This window comes from Halichoerus grypus, chromosome 6, assembly GCF_964656455.1.
Source record: "Halichoerus grypus chromosome 6, mHalGry1.hap1.1, whole genome shotgun sequence".
Taxonomy (NCBI): domain Eukaryota; kingdom Metazoa; phylum Chordata; class Mammalia; order Carnivora; family Phocidae; genus Halichoerus; species Halichoerus grypus.
Window position 1 is genome coordinate 66,660,706 of NC_135717.1, and position 20,650 is coordinate 66,681,355.

The 20,650-nt window shown below is 38.6% G+C and overlaps 1 protein-coding gene and 1 long non-coding RNA gene across 8 annotated transcripts in view; one reads left to right on the plus strand and one right to left on the minus strand.

Moving 5' to 3' along the window:
* LOC118533522 (uncharacterized) overlaps positions 1-20,650 on the plus strand; it is a 203,494-nt gene that overhangs the window by 61,819 nt on the left and 121,025 nt on the right. The window lies entirely within an intron of this gene.
* The window catches only part of ODAD2 (outer dynein arm docking complex subunit 2), a 185,866-nt gene continuing 176,308 nt past the window's right edge, over positions 11,093-20,650 (minus strand). For all 6 annotated transcript variants that reach the window (XM_036088826.2, XM_036088828.2, XM_036088829.2 and 3 more), the window contains one exon: positions 11,093-11,554. In XM_036088826.2, coding sequence (XP_035944719.1) covers positions 11,441-11,554 — 114 coding nt within the window. In that variant the 3' untranslated portion in view covers positions 11,093-11,440. The remainder of the gene's footprint in view (positions 11,555-20,650) is intronic.

Here is a 20,650-nt window from a genome sequence, read left to right on the forward strand (position 1 = left end):
AACCATCAGTAGAAAGACATGCAAAAATCAAAGGAAGTTACATAAATTTTTGCACATCTGAGTCAACGTATGTGATTTTTTTTTTTTTTTTGGACCAGAGTACATATAGAATATATTTGAAAAAGAATAGTGGGAGAGAAGACTGGGGAGGTAGGTTGAAATTAGAACACTAAAGTACTCTTTAAGGGAAGGGAAATCAAAAACATTTATGTCAGTTTCCCTGATCTCTGAACAGAAGGGGCAGGACTACATCTGATGATAAGAATATTTATTTAGAAGATTATTATTAAGAAGGTTTTCTCCTGGAGGACATTAGCTAAGTGAAATAAGCCAGTCACAGAAGGATAAATACTGAATGATTCCACTTCAGTGAGGTTTTCCATGACTATTCTAAAACAGTCAAACTCATAGATGCAGAAAAACCAATAGCAATTGCAAGGGGATAGAGCTGGGAGGGAATGGGGAGATGGTCAATGGGTATAAAGTTTCAGTTACACTACATGAATAAGATCTAGAAACTGCTGTACAACATACCACCCATAGTTAACAATACTCTAATGCACAATTCAAATTTGTTAAGAGGGTAGGTCTCATGTTAAGTGTTCTTATATGCGCACACACACACACACACACACATACACGACACAAGGAAACTTTGGAAGGTGTTGGGATGTTTATTACCTTGACTTTGGTGCTGGTGTCATGAGTGTTTGCATATGTACAAACTCATCAAATTGTACACATTAAATACGTGCATTTATTTGCATGTTAATTAAAACTCAGTAGAGTTGTTTTTTTTAAAAAAAGAATAAATTGAGGGTTTTCCAATGCTCATAAGGGATTCCTCATTCCTTCTTTGGAACATCAGTCCTCTGCCTAAAGGGCATAAAGAGAAATATTCTTTCTCAGGAAATTAATAACAGTATTATCCAAAAATGAAAATCTCACACAGCTACAGTCCAGGGCAGGTCCGTTTGAGCTCCATTAGGCTCACAAGCAGAATCTGCCGAGTTCTGAGAAGACTGACCACAAATCTTGGCACGACCACATCTGTCTTGCACATTTGTCTGAGGCATTCATTGGCAGAGAAGAAAAGCGCTCCTTTACACCTACAAGTTTGTTGTTTTAACCCATAATTAATTCAGATTAAGAGAATAACCCAAATAAATTGACCTCAGAGATTACAGTGTGTTAGCTTGTCTTCTGGTTTAAATCAGCGTCAGCAGCTGTTTATTGCTTCAACAAGACGGTATAACTAAGATGATCCCTTGATGTTTTACACCTTGCAAGTGAAGGTTGGGAACAGCCACAAAATCTTTAAAAAGCGACAAGTTTCCTTCAGGGCAAACCCTGGGTCTAACTGAGAGATCCTCCCGATGTGTGCACGACACGCTGGCAAGACGAGGTGTGGTGGGTGCTACTACCATTGCCCTGCCGTGGAGGGGCCTGAAGCGGGAGGGGAAGTGTGCGCATAAGCAGACAGCGGTTTGCAAGCGGTCAGGAAATCGGGGTCAGGAAATCGGTGTCACTGTCTTTCCAGGCCTACTTGTTTCTAAGTTTGGGTTGCATCCACAATGTAAATTGCACAAATTCTCACGGCAGTGCCCCCCGAAGAAAGAGTTCCAATAGCTCCAGTGCAAACTTTTCTCTCTAAAAGTGCAGTATTGTACACGGCGGTTGCCGAAAAGACACATTTGCCCTTTAGCACAACCTAAACATCACACAGTGGAACTTATGAGAGTTATGTTCATTTTTTAGGCCATTTTGGTACTATTAGTGGCACAGATGCAAGGCCTTACTATTTTTCCAAAAGTATGACTATACCTTCTTAAATGCCTAATTTGCACTCACTGAATCACACGCTGCAAGAACTTGGCTCATTCAGAATTTAAAATATACTGAACCTACTGAAGCAGCTTGAGGGGATTCTTTGTCTATGAGTCAGTGACCGTGAAGCTGTTGGAATGTTTAGGGAACAGAGGTCCTTCTAGAGAGACGGAGTGAGTGTACCTCAAGTCTGCTGACTCTGCTGGTAAGGATACCCCAAGCCACCTTTTCTAATTATAGATGTGAAGAGTTAGGTCTCAAAAAACACTGTTTCCAATTCAGCAATTCCACTCTTGCATCTATACCGAAAAGAACTCAAAGCAAGGACTTGAACAGATATTTGTACACCCCTGTTCAGAGCAGTAGCCAAATCATGGGAACAATCCAATTGCCGATCAGTGGGTGAATGGTTAAACAAAAGGTGGTATACACCTACAATGGAATAGTATTCATCCACGAAATGGAAGGAAATTCTGACACATGCTACAACATGGATAAACCTTGAAGACATGCTGAGTGAAATAAAACAAACACAGCAGACCAAATACTGTGTGATTCCACTTATATGACATTTGTAGAGCTGTCAAATTCATAGAGACAGAAAGTAGAATGGCGATTCCCAGGGGCTGGGGGAGGGAGTAGAAAGAGGAGTTACTGTTTAATGGAGGCACAGTTTCAGTTTGGGGTTCTGGAGATGGATGGTGGTGATGGTTATGCAACAACGTGAACGAATTTAATGTCACTGAACTGCACATTGAAAATGGCTACACTGGTACATTTTATGTCATGTATATTTTACAATAAAAAACATTTAAAATTTACTGTACCAGGGGCGTCTGGGTGGCTCAGTTGGTTAAGCGTCCAACTCTTGATTCTTGATTTCGGCTCAGGTCATGATCCCAGGGTCCTGGGATCAAGTCCCGCATCGATCCCTGAGCAAGAAGTCTGCTTCTCCCTCTTCCTCTGCCCCTCTGTCCACCCCCACACATGCTCTCTCTCAAATAAAATCTTTTAAAAAAAATAATTGTACCCCAAATATAATGCTGACTATAGCCTTCTAGATGAATTGCATTGAAATTCATACAATTTTGAATTTAAAAAGTCATCATGCCAGTAGAAAGAGCGATGACTCTGAGAGATCCATCAGGAGGGAAAGAAGCATTCAGACATGATGGCTGATGATCTGACATAACCCAAAGAAATAATGAAAACATATAAATTAAAGCAACAGTATTGATGAAAGAAACCCTTTAGCTTAACCAAGTGGATAGACTAAGACTTATCCAACATGGTACCCCCTGGCTATATGGGACTAGTGAGCCCTTGAGTTGTGGCTGGTCTGAATTGAACTGTGCTTTAAGTGTAAAATACACATTGACTTCAAAGATATAGTGAAAAAGAAAATAATGTATCTCAATTTTTATATTGATTAAATGTTTAAATGAGAATATTTTGGATGCATTGGGTTAAACATATTAAACTTAATTTCACCTGTTTTAATATTTTTAAATAGGGCTACCAGAAATTTTATTTATGTATTTATGTATTTACTTTTTTTAAAAGTTTGTTTATTTAAGTAATCTCTACACCTTATGTGGGACACAAACTCACCACCCTGAGATCAAGAGACATGCTCTTCTGACTGAGCCAGCCCGGCATCCCTGCATTTGTTACTTTTTAATTGAGATATAATTGACATACATTCATTAGTCTCAGGTGTACAACATAATGATCCAATATTTGTATAAATTGTGAAATGACCACCTCAATAAGTCTAGTTAACATCCGTCACCATACATGGTTACAAAAAAGTTTTTCTTGTTATGAAAACTTTTAAGATCTTTTCTCTTAACTTTCAAATATGCAATACAGTATTTTTAACTATAGCTACTATGTTGTACATCACATTCTCATGACTCATTTTACAGCTGAAAGTCTGTGCTTTTTGACTCCCTTCACCCATTTCACCCACACCCTACCCTCCGCTTCTGGGAACCACCAGTCTGTTCTCTATCTATGAGCTTGGGTTTTTGTTTTGTTGTTTAGAGTCCACATATAAGTGAGAGCATATGGTATTTGTCTTTCTCCATCTGTCTTGCTTCACTTAGCATAATGACCTCAAGGTCCATCCATATTGTCACAAATGGCAAGATTTCACTGTTTTTTTAATGGCTGAATAGTATTCCATTACACACACACACACACACACACACACACCATTTTCTTTATCTATTCCTCCATCAATGGACAACTTAGCTTGCTTCCATATCTTGGCTATTATAAATAATGCTGAAATGAACATGGGGGGTTATTTATCTTTTTGAATTAGTGTTTTTGTTTTCTTCAGATAAATACTCAGAAGGGGGATTAATGGATCATGTGATAGTTCTAATTTTTTGAGAAAACTCCATACACTTTTCCAGTTTTTATTTCCACCAAACAGCACATGATGGTTCCCTTCACATTCTCACCAATATGTGTTTTCTTTTTGAAACTAGCTATTCTGACAGGTGTGAGCTGATATCTCATTGTGGTTTTGATTTGCATTTGCCTGATGGTTAGTGATGTTGAGCAAAAAATTTAAAATACAGAGTGGCTTGTCTTTTATTGCTATGGGACAGCACTGCTCTGGAGGTATACCAGGGCTCTTCCTAGTATAACAGAAGTAGAGTTCATTTCATGATCGTGGATTCATTCTCTAACATATAAGAGACCAGCAGTATTTGTTACTTTTAAGACTTTATCAGTTCTGCCAATTTTTTCTTAACGTTTTTTCTCATACTTGTTCCTTTCTATTCCTTTTTTTTGTTTGCTTGTTTTTTTAATTTAAATTCAATTAATTAACATATAATGTATTATTAGTTTCAGAGGTAGAGGTCAGTGATTCATCAGTCTTATATAATACCCAACACTCATTATATCATGTGCCCTCCTTAATGTCCATCACCCAGTTACCCCATTCCCCCACCTCCAGCAACCCTGTTTGTTTCCTATGATTAAGAGTCTCTTATGGTTTGTCTCCCTCTCTGATTTCCTCTTGTTTTATTTTTTCCTATCTATTCCTATTCCCTAGTCTTGGCCCTCTGCATCTTTAAACTGGATCCCATGTTTATTTGTTTCATTTCCTCTCCTATAATCTATTCACTATACCCCTACCGGATTAACTTTTAAGAAACCCTTGTGTAGATATTTTTTTCTATGCTCAAAACGCAGTGACTACAGTCTGGGGAGTTTGCAGATTCTGGGTTTCCCAAAGATTCTGCATCAGTAGGTTGGGGTGGGGCCCAGACTTTTGCATTGTTAACAGGTACCCCAGACTGTCGTAAGCAGGAGGCCTGAGGAACAGTGGCCTGTAGGGTTAAGCTCAGATTCCTCAAAGTAATTTTCAGGACTCTTTTTACCTTCATAATCTGGTTAGTCCAATCTGTCTGAGGGAGAATGGAAAGAATCTATTCCTAGAGAACCTCTGGAGGAAAATAGCCTTCTGTCCTGAGTAGCTTTGATACTTGCCTGATTAAGGGCAAGTGATTTGGCCCTAAAGATGTCTCCAGCGCTGCTATTCTATGACCCTACACTTACCATTATGATAATCTACATCTTCAGCACAATTTTTCCAAGCTTCTTTCTGAATTTGAGGAAGTCAGCCTCTTTAGTACTGCATTTTGTAGTGCTATCATAATATAAATCTACATAGACCAAGATAGTTTTGACATGTGCCCTTTTGCACAAATTAGTTTCTTTGGTTTTCTATTGATTAGCTCCAGGCATCTTTAGGGGATGCAACTGTTAGGATTTAATCAAATAAGCTCTCATTCCAATAGATAAAGATTATGATGTTGCAGACTTGTGAACCGTATCTGGTTCACAGAATCATTTTGATTTTTCTGCATGTTTGCTATTACAGAGTGTCTCATAAAAATTCATATGTCAAAGCCCTTAACCTCCAATCTCAAAATTTGGAGATCGCTTTTTAAGGAAGTAACTAAGGTTAAATGAGGTCAGAAGGGAGGGGCCTGATCCCATTGGACTAGGGTCCTTATAAGAAGAGGAAGAGACACCAGAGACTGGTCTCTCTTTGCATGCACACAGAGGAAAGGCCATATGAGGACACAGCAAGAAGGCATCTGTCTGCAAGCCAGAAAGAAAGGCCTCATCAGAAACCAACCTGCTGGCAGCTTGATCTTGGACTTCTAGCCTCTAGAACTGTGAGAAAATAAATGTCTGCTGTTTAAGCCACTGTGGTATTCTGTTATGGCAGCCCTAACAGACTGATACGATAGCCAATATTTAAAATTTGGGAGGGTGCCTGTAAAAATCTGAATTTCTCTTGAGAAGTTGTAAGATTTAGCAACAACTGGCTAGAGATGAGTAGTAATTTGTCTGCACTCTCTAGTTCTCTAGTCTCCACCAGTCCCTTTGTCTCCCAGATGTGTAGGCTAGAGGTCAGTTGCCAATTGTGTTGCTCTTATTTTATTTTTTATTGTTTTAATTTTAATTCCAGTGTAGTTAGCATACTGTGTTATATTAGTTTCAGGTGTACAATATAGTGATTCAACACCTCTACATATCACCTGGTGCTCATCATGACAGGTGCACTCCTTAATCCCCATCACCGATGTCCCCATCCCCCCACCCACGTCATGTCAATATCTCAAAAACAACAACATATCTTGCTCTCTCCACTCATTTATGTTACTTGTCTAACCTTGTGAACACTGAGGTTTATAATTTCTAATGTAACATAGCTACTAGAAAAGGTCAGTTTTCTTTCCAATAGTGAAAAAGGATTTGCATTTAACTATACACACTCTTTATCTGAACTCCATTTTTTGATATATAGTCATTCTCTATGAGCAAGCCAACCAGCTATAGATTAAGCCTATATGAACCATATGATATACACTAATATACCTTTCAATCATTAAAATAAATTGGGACATAAATCTAAACTAATGACAAATCTTAACTCTGAACATCATGAGCCAATTATGTAATTTACAAAGGATGTCTTTTTATCAACTAATAAATCAGAGTGGCATGAACTGAAGAAAGAAAAGCTCCCTTTGGTCTTGACAGATGCAAATAAAGAATAAATTATTTTACTTGAAAATTTGAAAATAATGGATTTATAAGGATTCCATCTGTTACATGATTTCAAGTCAGCCATGACAGTTGTGCATCAAAAACATATTGAAATACTAACTTTATATCTTGCATTTATAGAAATTAAAGCATAAAACTTTTCAAGAGGCAGAAAGTGTAATAACCATTTGTCAGAGAAAATGGGAACAGAAACTGGAGACATAGAGATTTGAATGCAGAGAAAAAAGGAAAACAATTGCTAGAGGGCAAGGAAATTAATCTAACAATTAGAGCATGAAAGAATAGCACACAAAATGAGAGATGAGAAGTCTATGGTAGTCTACTGTATTTACTTGTTGGTAGGCATAATTTTGTTGGGACTGTATTTCTATTAGATTCATACAGGCAAAATATATTAGTAAATTACAATATTGTTTGTCTTAGGTATCTATAATGGAGTAAACAAATGAATGAATCAAAATCATTCTTTTCAAGACAACGTTTTATGAAGCAATCTATCAATGACCTTTTGAGTTATTTCATTTGTCTGCTTCCTATATGCTTGGGAAATAGAATTCATCTGCTTAATTTACAAAAACCAAATAAAATGTTCAGAATTTACTGTGGGCCACCCCAGTGTGTTTCAATTATGTGGTATTGTTAATTAGCTGTAGTTGAAAGTTATTGCAAATGTGCATTTTGCAGATGAAAAATATTTTGATAGTGGTTTAGATGTTGAAGCTACAATTCTCATTTCATCAAAAAACAAAAAACAAAAACAAAAAACAAACCCTGCTCAATTATTTTATCTATGGTTTGTGTAGCCCATTTGTTAACTGAGGATCTCTCTTTTAAAGTTAGTATTAGGAAGAATGTCTGCCTTTGAAGTTTCCAAATAATAAAAAAGTGAAATTCATTGGGAGTGTTTTTATTGAAAAAAAAAGTAATTCATGTTCTTTGTGAACAGACTAGAGAACATAGATGAGCAAAGAGAAAACAAAAACCATTCTTATTGTACCATTCAGATATAATCATTTGTTTAATCACAGCTTAGTGTCTTTAAGTTGTGTCTTCTTTCATTGTGACTAGCTACATGCATATAATTTTCTAAAAATGTGCCCCCATTGTGTATATACTGCTTCAGAACCTGCTATCCAATTTAACAATATTTTACAAAAGGCTTTCTATGTCACTAGCTAGTATTCTACAACATGTTTTCATTGTGTGGTTGGACCATAATTGAATTAACCAAATTTTTTCCTAACATTTGTAACATTATAAACAATGATGTGGTAAATACTCTTGTAGAATAACTGGGCACCATCTAAAAGGCACACAAAATTATAAAGCTTTTGGTGTGCATTGCCAAATTGCTCTTGCAGAATGACTGTGCCCATTTAGATAGACCTTAGTATGATATGAGAGTATCTGTTTTGCCAATTCTTCTGTATTTTAAATAAGATCACAAGTAGGAATTATATAATACAGTGCCTGCATATATTAGCATTATGTACAATTTGGTTCTCTTTCTCCTCCAGTCTGATTAAGGGACAGAATTCTACCTTCTACATTTGGGTACATGAGAAAGTGTTCTTTGGGTGGGCATTTAGTGCATTTGAGGCAGTGAGATTCTTAAATAAGTGGGTTTCCTTATTGTTTTCACTGAATTATAGGAATAAACATAGCCTATTCCATTCCCAAGTTTTCCATGGAATGAAATTAAACATCTTGAATTATTTGGACTGTGAAATTATCTTTTAAAGCTAATCCCATTAGGTCAAAGAAAAAAAGAAAAGATTTACTCAATGATCTCGGTTGTCTGTTTATCAACAACTGAGATTCTCATTTTCCTAAATGGAAATAAATTTTCTGAGTGTTTTGGATCATAGTCTCTTAATTCCAGGCAAATGCCTTAGAGAGGCGTAGTGATAATACCAAAATCTATCAAAATAACAGGATTTGCAATGCCATCCCCTAAGAAAACCAACCTTCTGTTAACGGTCAGAATCTAGCAAGGTCTTAAAAAGAAACAAGTTATTTTTAGTGCAAGTCATCCTGATAGTAGCAAAAGGACATTCACTATGAACAGCAGAATGATCATGGCAAGGATTTCTAAAAGGAAGCCCTGCAAACTGAAGACAGTGGAAGATCAAAGAATATCTACTTAAAATACTTTCCACCTTAAACTCCTTTCAGACTGAAATAACCGGCTATCACCAAGAGTATATTGGAGTCGCAGGATGTCCTAGGGAAGGACAAATCCTAAAAAAGAACTGTTGCTGAAAACTTATAAGGAATTAAGGTTGCCAGCTTTAAATAGCAGAAAATAAATTATAACACACAAAATCTCACCAAAAACTAATGAAAAAAATAAAAGATGAGTGCCATCGTAGCATGTAGTAACAAAGAGATGGTGTGGCTGTCCTCATGCTTGTTCATGGATAGCTCTGGGTGCTTTCACTGTCTTTCCTGCCCCCCCCCAAGATTCAGTTAGCCAAAATATAGTACATCATTAGTTTCAGATGTAGTGTTCAGTAATTCAGCAGTTGCATATAACACCCAGTGCTCATCACATCACGTGCCCTTCTTAATACTTCCACTGTCTTTGACATTTTTCTAGTAAGAGCAGAGTTTTCTGTGATGTCATTTCACACACACACACACACACACACACACACACACACACACACACACAGCCAAAAATTGACCCTTAACTTCAGGTTCTCCTTTGCAGTACCTAAAAATACTACCTTTCTGGAGTTTAAGAATTTAAAAAAATTCTTAGGAACATACAAGATGATTTTCATGTTAATTTCCTTGATCTGTTTCCAAGTGCTTAGTTTCTTCTCAAATGACACTTTTGCTTTCCTTTTATGCATTTATTAACCATAAAAAATGAAAACCCCAGCTTCTTTCTATGAAGCCTATTGTAAAGAACAGTCCTTCACTTCCAATTACTCTTCCAATTCTTTCTGTGCTGTTTTCTACCTGCTGCTTCCCGTGGCTCCTAGGACCCCCTAATTCCAAGAATATCTTGAAATCTTAAGACAGTGGTAAAAGCTTCCTTTAATAAAAATATAAAAATAATGTTTGTTCATTTTCTATAGCTGTCATAATCCATGATTTCTAAGATGTATTTTTAATGTTCATGAACCACGGTGAAACAGTAATTTTAACATTAGAACATGTTGAAAGTTAAAGGATTTACACTATCATTTAAATTCAGTTCTTAGCATTAATACCATTGCCTTGTTCTTATTATCTTCTTTTATAACCTCCTCTCAAAAGCAAGGAAGATGAATTGGTGTTTTACAAAACCTTGAAATCCTCAGAAATGTCTTTATCTTTTTATCAGAGAATCTATCACTAGTATAATTTTCATCCTGTACAGGCTTTTCATTTCATACAAATTATTTACATTTAATTCAATTAAGTTTATGATCTTCTCCAAATTATGACAAACATAGACAGTACTTAGTATTTTTTAATAAAATCGCCTAGCCTGCTCTTCAAAGAATTACCCGAGATTGTCAGTTTATGGAGCTGATGCATACAAAGCTCTTTTCCTGACTAGTACTGGATGCTTGGGACAGTTAGTTCCCAAACATTTTAGCACACCGAGGTTACATATGTGATTCTTTTAAGTGGCCTCTAATGTTTCCATAACCTGATAAAATGCTATTAATCTTTTGTGGCCACTTTTAAAAAAGTACTTTGTGTGCTAAAAGCGAGTTCAGAAATTCAAAGCAATTTTATGTGAAGTAATATTATCCTTACAGCAGCATAAATTAATTCTTCAATAAAAATGTTGGTCAGTCCTGTGAGGGAAATAAAACATATAATTGTTTATGCTTTGTAAGTCTGAAAGTAAAAATCCCACTTATTGCTTATGTTTTTGTGATTTGCATTATCTGGTACAGTGACAGTCACACATTATCTTCTCTGATGTTTGATAGTATTTAGGAGAAATCTGGAATGACCTCAGGATGATCTCTCTAGGTCCCACGGCTTGACTCTAAATTCTATTTAATAACAGTTCGTGAAATCAGCACGTCTCCTTAGAGCTCTCCCGTGGGTTGCAAGTGATCAAACAGACAAAACCATGATGACAGGGCAGTGAGATAGGTTTAACAGAAGGGAAATTCTAAAGACATGCAGGAATGACTGTTGAACTGCACACCAGGAAGGCCATATCTTTTATTAAAATCATCACAAATACAAAAGTATCACTGAAATAGATATATGTACTGTATACATATGTTCTCAAATTCCTGGAAAATTATCACAAATTTTTTGGCTTTACATTTCATTACATGGCATATCCCTAAAATATTAAATAGGACACAAATATCTATGCAATTTGTGAATGAATAACACCCTTTGCATTTTTAATTCCTGTGTTTTCATCCAGACATTTATCTGTTTGTGAAGCATTTGCTAATAAATGCTTCCTGATCTAGGCTTCCTGGCCATGGGACTGCCAGGTTCTCTGTCATGCAAAATTTGGTAGCTGGTAACGTCTATTCACATTTCAAGTGTATCTTGCCTTCTCTATAGCAAGAGCCAGTCTGCGTATGTTGGATATACAACCAGCGGCAGCTTCCTGGAGTTCCTCGTCTGGGGACCCAACCATATCCAGCAGAAGCTGTCACATGTAAAAGAGGAGGATGAAAAGGGAAACAAATATAAATTAATTAATTAAATTAACCTCAAGGCATAAAGTTAGGCTTTGAAAACAATTCTCAATATTAAATGTTTTTAAAAGTCACCAAAAAAAAAAAAGGTACGAGAAATTCCATTTAGGCAAATGCAAATATAAATGGTACTTAACCAGACGCAGGGATTTCTCATGAAATGCTTACCTTTTTATTTTCTGGAGCCGAGCTAGACCTGTTTCTGCCTCCTTTCTTTGGTCATCTAACTGCTATGGATTCAGTGTTGCAATTTCTCTTGCATTCTTTCTGGCTTTTCTGCCTCCAGGCCAACCCAACTGCATACTATGCCTAGACGATTAGTGTGCCCCCTTAGATTTAATTTCTCTGTATTCCAGCCTACCTGATCATGTCACAACCTAATTATGTCAATTCCCTAACTGCATTGACTCCCAGTGCTAAATAACTATAGCCCAGTCTGTTAACTCGTCCTTTGAAGGATTTTTGTGCTCTGACCTCAGTTTGCCTTTCTAGCCATTCATCTTTCTCTTGCTGTATCTTGTACTCCAAGGTCACACACTGCCCCACTTCTTTTGCCCTCATTGATGCCATCCCTCTTCCTAAAAGGCTCTCTCATCCTCTTCTCTGACTTTCTAAATTTTATCCATCTTTCATGACCCAGTTAACTTTTCCTCAAAGCCTTCACTGATTTCCATCAAATAAGATGCTATTTCTCCCTCATCAGAACTCAGCAGTTTACTCAAATGCCTATTACTATCCTTATATCTCCCCTTTTATTTATTTTATTTTTTTAAAGTTTTATTTTTTTATTTACTTAAGTAATCTCTACACGCAACGTGGGGCTCAAACTCATGACCCTGAGATCAAGAGTTGCATGCTCTTCCAACTGAGACAGCCAGGCGCCCCTATCTTCCCTTTTAAACAGTTATTTGGATTAATGTTTTCTGTCCTTCTTTAGATTGTAAACTCTGAAACTTATAATACTGTATCATGCCTAATACATAGTAGATACCAAATAAGTGTCAAAGAAATGAATTAGAACTTTAAAAATCTATCAATTATGATTCCAATGAGTAGTTCTGACAAAGGATTTGAAAATTTAATTTGAGTCGTATATTTTCTACACAGTAGCAATTGGGTACAAATGTTGATAGTGACAGAAAAGAAGGATGACTTGACAAGCAAAGAGATGTTGTAAAGAGAAATGTTGTGAAACATCTTAAATATGGCGGGCTTAGGGGTTGGGCTTTTATTCTCTAGGTAATAAAAAGGAGTTATTTAAGCACTTTAATCAGGAGAGTGGCATGGTCACGTTTGTATTTTAGAAAGATAACTTTCACGGCACCGTGAAGAATATGGACTATAGAGAAAAGAAACTGAAGGATCCTTGCAGTCCTTCAGGCCAGAGGTGATGAGGACTGAATATAGCAAGACCTAGGGATAGTGCGGCCAGAATGAGTTGAAGGGACATTTGGGGGGTTAAACTGTTCAACAAATGGCCCAAGTTTAGCTGGTTATCCAAATAGAAGAAAATAAAGATGGTAATCTCCCATCATAACATAAACATCACGTCCAGGTGGATTAATGATTGAAATAAGAAAGGAAAAACATAAAACATTTGGAATGTTGTAGATGAGAAAACCCTGATCAAACTGAGGTACTGAAGGATGTCTGCCTTCTCAGGTCCTCGACCTCCTCATTGTCCATGGTCTTCACCACCCTTCAGCCCTCCGCTTCCAGGGTCACAGCCTGGTCCTTATTTTTCATCACTCTCAACAGTGCCACCTCCAAACTCTCTGACCACTGTTTCTTCTCCTGTGATTTGGCCATTGAACAGCTCCTACTTGTTTGTCCTCTTTGTGATCTCTAGTCCATTAGCCTGTATATTTTTTTCTCTAACCATCTCCTGTCTTCTCTTCCTCCAGAACCGGTTTAGATTCCACAGTCCATCTTTTCATTGGCATTCTCTTACTAGTGTCTTAAACCTCCTCATGACATCCATCTGGCAAAACTGTAACTGTGCATAAGTGCAGCTCTGTCTTCACCATGCCCCCCACCAATAACGGAACCCTCTTGGAGGCAGTAAGTATAACAGGCAAATGAATACAATATAAATCCAACCTCTACTAGATTTTCATCGCTGCTCAGCAATCTAAATATGTCTCTAAGTATGTCACTTTCTAACCCTTGTCAGGCCTATTTCAAGTCTTCTTCATTTTTCTCCAATCTCCAACTCTTCCTTACAGCTCCCATTCTCAACAGATAACCTGGAAGGGCTCCTTCATAAACTTGATAGAAGTCATCAGATAGGAACTACTCCAACCAAATCTGCAACTTTACCTCCTTCTTAGCACACCTTTTCCTTCTTCCTTCCAGTCATAATGGATGTCTCTTTCCTTCTACCTAAGGTCTACCATGCCACTTGTATTCTCTATCCAGTCTCCTTCTCTAGGACATTTTACTACCATGTACCCCCTCCTTCTTACTTTATCTTTAACCTCTCCCTTCTACTGATTCCTTCCCATCATCATTTAAACCATGTCTCCACATCTTAACCTCCCCACCCCTCTGCCCCCACCACCACTCTGATTCCTTTTCTTCTCTTCATAGCCAGATTTCTTTATTTTTCTTAAATTGTTATTGAGAGAGAAAGAGAGGGGGGAGGCGCAGAGGGAGAGAGAGAATCTTAAGCAGGCTCCATGCTCAGTGTGGAGTCCTATGTGGGGCTCGATCTCACCACCCTGAGATAGTGACCTGAGCAGAAATCAAGAGTAGATGCTTAACCGATTGAGCCACCCAGGCACCCCTAGCCAGACTTCTTTAAAGAGTTGTCTGGACTCACTGTCTCCAGTCTTAAATTCTGTTCAACTCACTCCAGGTTGGCTTCTGCATTCATCTCTCCACTGAAACAGCCCTCTTGAGGTCATCAAAAACTTTCATCTTGCAAAGAACAATAGACACTTCTGACTCATCTTATTTGACTCCTTACAGTGTTTGATATAACTGATCACCTTGTCCTCTTTGAAATGACCTATGCCATTGGCTTCTTATAGCACACTGTCCTTGTACCCATGTGTCCTCATCTTCTCCCTCTTCAGTGATGGCTCTTTCTCCTCCTCCCATCCATAACTTGTTAGAGTTCCTTAGAACAAATTCCTCTTCTGTCTTCATTCTGTTTTCTCTCCCTAAAGGGTTTCTTTCACTACCTGCCTTCAAATATCATTTATATGGAGCCATCTTCTCAATTTATGTCTCTACCTCAGAACCTTCTTCTGGAGAGCACACTTCATATCCAGTGCTTCTTAGACATCTCCACAAGGCAGTGTCAGAACTGTCTTGAACTTAATATGTTACAGGTGAAATTTCTATTTTTTTTTTTTCTATCTAAAGGTTTCTATCTAAACCTGTAATACCCCTCCCCCTCAGTATTCTCCTGGATCAGTGAAGATATCACCACTTGGTTGCTCAAGTCAGAAATCTCCTCACGTCACACCCACTCCCACCTCATCTCCCCTGCACTCCATCCAACAATTATCATATCTTTGCGATTTAACTGCCTACACTTACTCCAAAGTCATTTGCTTCTCTCTATTGCCATTGTCACCACCCCTGTAAAGCCTACAACAGTTTCCCACTGTCCTTACACCCTCTCTTGCCTGGCCCCCAACCAATCATTCATACTGCATCCAGAGTAATGTCCTAAATTGTGAAGTTCACCAACAAGGGGCAAAATTGTAGAGAAGCAAAGGGAATAAGACATGATCAGTCTTCTGAGATTCAAGGAAGGAAATACTCTTCTGAGTAAGGGAAAGAGGGCTGTTTGCGGGAGCTCCTGCCTTGGGAGTTTTGTATTGTTAAAGTAATTAAACAAGGAGGCCATTAGACAAGGTGGCTCTAAAGCTTTGATGGCCTATGTAAGCAAACCAAAATCTAACCCAGAGTCAACACACTTGAATCTAAGAAAATGAAACCTGAGGCCAATCAATTACAAATAGTCAACTAGGCTCTCCCCCATAAGGCAACTGCTTACACTATAGCCAATCAAATACTTTCCTTGCTTTGCTTCTGTATCTTCTTTATTAAAAACCTTCCCCTAGCTCCTGGTGGTGGAGCGCTTCTAACCACTTTCAGTTTGGCACTGCCTGGTTTGAATCAAGCCTCAGTTCATCTTTTAACAGCATTGCTGAGTATTTTGCTCGATAACTGAGGTGTTAGATGGAGGAAATAGGTTGTAGGACTGCAGTTCATTTGAATAGCCATGTAGTACGAGCTGGGCTGGAAGGGAAGTGCAAACAGAAGGCTACTGATAATCTGGGAGACCGTCTGGAAGAATTAGAAAGGGAGATCTCTGTTAAGTGAGAAAACAGTGTTAGTGGAATTGAAGCTCAGGAAGAAGTTGAAAAATAGGATGTTAAAGTTTGAGAATGGATTCTCTGGAGTTTAAGATTCTACAGATAAAGTTGTCTTGATTATCGACAAGGTCCTGGATGTGACCATGGGAACATAGGTCAATATAAGATTGTTAGGCAATTTTATGCACACACACACACACCCCTATGAACACATTTATTTAACTTATATTCTCATTCTTTCTCTGCAGAAAGAACAAATAGTGGAAAAATAATGAGCAGGAAGAACAGAGTAGCCAGTGCTCCTTGGTTACTGTAACACATGGCTTAGATGTCTCGGTATTGTAACTCACACTTAAATCCCTTTTCTAGCTTGCAACTTTTAACTCTTGATCTACAATTCAATGTTTTTATTAATTTATTTGCTTATACCTCATCTTACTGTCATATGAAAGCTGCTAAAGCAGATATGAAGCTTAGACTATTTCTTCTAAATATATACTTTAAAAAAAAAGATTTTATTTGTCAGATAGAGAGAGAGTGCACAAGCAGGGAGAGGGGCAGAGGGAGAGGGAGGCCCTTTGAGATGTGGGTCTCAATCCCAGGACCCTGGGATCATGACCTGAGCGGAAACGCAGACGCTTAACTAACTGAGCCACCCAGGCTCCCCTTCTAAATACATACTTAACACAGACTTTCACCCACCCCTCTTTTTTCACACGCACACATTTTAGTTGTCCACCTCCATCCCTATAACCTTCTGTCACTCTTGAGTATTGAGTATGAGCTATAAATGTGGAGATTTTGCTCCTTTGTGTCCTTACAAAATCAATAAACAAGAGCAGTCCCAGTCTTGACGCCAAGGGAGCCTGATATTGATACTTCTCTATTCTCAGCTGGACCTATTTTTTCTTTCAATTCTGCTTTCCAAGCTTTAAATTGGTTCTTTAATCAAAACAAAACATTCTAATAATTTTTTTGGTAAATTACATAATCCCTTAATGTTTTTTAAAAAAATTATTAATAATTTCCCTTTACATAATGTATTTTCTCCTTCCTTCCCCCAAGAAGACGATGATTCAAAAGAATTCATGAATTCCCTCATCGATTCCATTGTTTTATAAATAGAGCATTAAAGTCTTCCAACAGCCTAGATCATTTGAATAGACAATATTTATTACTATATTAATTTTTTATTATAGCCATATCATTATAATGAATGTCAGTTACCTGTCAGCTTTTCTGGGCCCTGGATGAGGGAGGGCCTGATGCTCCATGAAAAGCTTGAGTTCCACAAGCAAATGGGATGTATAGATAATCTACTGCCTGAGTTCTCTGTCTATGTTGTTCAGGAAGTTGGAGAAACATAGATTGCTAGCTCCAACAAGCCCAGCTAATGCCTATCTCACAAGGCCAGCCTGCCTTGCTTTTATACTGCTCCTTGGTCTCTCCTCCAGTAGATTCTGTTGTTGATATTTTTTAAATCCAGGAAGAGGTGAAATAGAAATCTAGCTGTGAACCCAGACTATCCGAGCAGGGAACTAGATGCTTGCCTTATGCAGGTCAGCTGCTTTCTAGGAAAGGCAAACAGTAGTCAAGGGGCTGGGTTTTGAGGTCATAGCTCCTTGGATTTGGATTTGTATCCTGACTCTTCCACTTACTGGTTGGGTTACTGAACTGCTAAACCCGATCTTCTCATAAGTTTAAGAGGATCACCTGACTCTGAGGCTTCTTGTGAAGATAAGTGAGAGAATAGAGACCTTGAAAAAATGTTTAAACACCTGTATTCACAGCTTCTTCCTGTCTTTACATCCTTTGATCCTCCCCTGCTCTCCTCTTCCCATTTTGTCTGACTGTTCCCTGAGCCTTCTACGGATCCAAGCATGGACTGTGTGAGAGGAAAAACTGGAGAAGCACAGGCAGGGAGAATTCACACCAGAAAGGCAGAGGATTCCTTGTGGGAGAGAAAGAAACAACATGTGGGGAAGGAAAGGAGGAAGGTGGAGAGAGGGAAGAGTTTCCACCCTGTTTTGAATAGAGTTTGGAAAAGTTGGAATGGAGGGGGTTATTTTAGGAGCAACTTTAGGGTGAGACAGATATACTGAGTATAAAAAAAGATAAGAGGATTTTAAAGAAGTTTAACAGTGCACGATTGTGCTGTTTTCAAGAAAGGGTGCAACGAGGATTAAAGTTACTTTCAATTGCTATTTGGTCGCCAGGCTTTTGGGTCTGACTGCATTTCCATGTCAGGACTGGACCACGAGGCAGCTTGGCTTCATACAGGTTATGCATTTGAATCACATAAACCCATGCTCAGTACAAAGTAAGAACTTCATAAGTGGTATTCATTATCATGGTGATTATTTCGCCAGGTCTGAAGTCTGGTTCTGGCGTCTATTCCCTGGAGCCCAGCCCTGGTTAGCTTGGGAGGCATGAGGAAGCCGGAATTTTGGCCCTGAGGTCGGGCTAGCCCTGTCAGCACTTGCTGCAGTCCGCACCTCATCTCTGGTTGACCCCTATGGGCACCGGGGGCCCAGGCTTTACTTGGCATCAGCTGTTGCCACCACACCCCGCATGGCTCCCTTGGAAAGCGGCCCTTTGGCCATCTGATACCTGCCCAAACTGGACCTGCATTTTGCCCATTATCCCTCAGATCTTGTTTTTGCTCTGTGGTTCCCCCCTCCTCTGGCTTTCCCAGTCAGTTGCATTTATTCCCAAACCCTTGATGCCAGTTACATAATTTCTTATTACATAAACTAATGGACTGGGAGTGTGAAATATACTAGTCATAACGTTTGGCAGGCTGTTGGCATCTCGGTGTTTCACACAAAGCCTGCAGCGTGTTGACTATGCCAGGAGTCAGAAGATAAAGGGTGCAGAGGAGAGGATCTGCTGTGCATTCACATGCTTTATGTTAGAATGTAATGTTAAATCAATGCAGGACCCTTTTTATGACTCTACTCTGTAAATGACTTTTTCTAGGACCTGAGTAACTTCTAGCCCTGAATGCATTAAGAGGACTACTACTCTTTGGGGGATTAATTTAGCCTCAGTTCCTTGCATTAACCACGAGGTTTCATTCTGGATCACATATGGTAGTTAGTAAATGTTTAATCTAAAAGCTCAACTAGTGGAACCCAGCAGTCCAGTATCTTAAAGGCGTAAAGTAGAGATGAGGGTGAAATTTTAAAAAAATAAGCAAAAGGAGAAAAGGATGGCTTAGAACAGTACCTGTGGTAGGCAGTAAGAGTTGCTTCCTTAAATGTAGGAGTGACTCCCTGGCATCGGGCCTGCAGGTTATCTAACATTCGTACAATGTGAAATGATTTTATGAGCTACCAAGCTTACTATGTGCCAGGCACTGTGATTTATTCTTCACTAGTGAATTAATGCTGCTCACCCATTTTCCTTCGCCAGGAACATTCTCAATCAAGGGTCTAGTGTTGGAAGTGTAGAATTTTCTGTGTGCTCAGGGTAGGAACGGCTTGATATTTGAGAAGCACTCCTGAGACTCTCCTTCGGTGATGCTGCTCTCTGAATTTACTGGCTTTCCTGCATTTTATTTACTGCTGTCAATGAATGTCACTCATTGTGTTGTTAATACACCCAGAGGCTGTGTTGGTAATGCTGCTTTACAAATTGAAAAAGGATGTGCTACTTGCCCAAACCACTATCTGAACAACATGTGTCTTGGTTTTGAATTGGACTCAGGATTATATGCTTTTGTTTCTCTAAAGAGCTTAGTAAGCAAACTAGGGCACTCAGAGGAATGCTTTAAAATGAAGAGAAACATTCATATAATGGAAACTTAGGGCAAAATTCTGCATCTGATGGGCAGCTAACAGAAAGTAAAGAGCAGCGGGGCGCCTGGGTGGCTCAGTCGTTAAGCGTCTGCCTTCGGCTCAGGTCATGATCCCGGGGTCCTGGGATCAAGTCCCGCATCGGGCTCCCTGCTCAGCGGGGAGCCTGCTTCTCCCTCTCCCTCTGCCCCTCCCCCTGCTTGTGCTCTCTCTCTGTCAAATAAATAAATAAAATCTAAAAAAAAAAAAGAAAGTGAAGAGCAGCATGTATTTTCCAATCACTAACCCAGAGGGCGGTTTGTAATACTTTGCAATAATTACAGAAAGGGGTACTTTCTTAGGAAAGTGAGATGCAAATTGGGTACAAGTGATTATGGAATCAGTACACTCTTCTGGGTGTATAGTTTTTGATCTGTCGACATTTTCCAACTATAAAAGCATTTCTGATATTATAAGGGGGAAAAACACCTCAGGTTTACCTTTTTGAAGTGTTTGTTCCTTTCCAAAACTTTCCTCTTTTTAATCTTTCCCTCTCCCAAACATACCCAGGGAACTTAAATTTATTGGGAGTTTCATATGTACACTGAAGGAAAACTAGCCCCCTTGCTTTCAAAGTTAATTGCATAGAGTGCTTTAAAACATCATTCAAACACATTACTTTTTACAACGCTGGTGTGAATGAGGACAAGGGGAGGGGCACAAAGCGTGGTTTGTGGATCGGGCTAACACAAATACTTCCTCCAGTGTCAAAGGCTTTGATCTCAAGGCGCATGCCCTCACTACGCAGCTGTGACCTATGATTCACATCCCCTGGAAGGTGAGGCAAAGGTAGCATGGGAATCGGTGTCTGCATTCAATTTTTACTTTTATATCTAACAGTTCATGATTTTATATAATATTTCAGTTGTATGAAAAATAT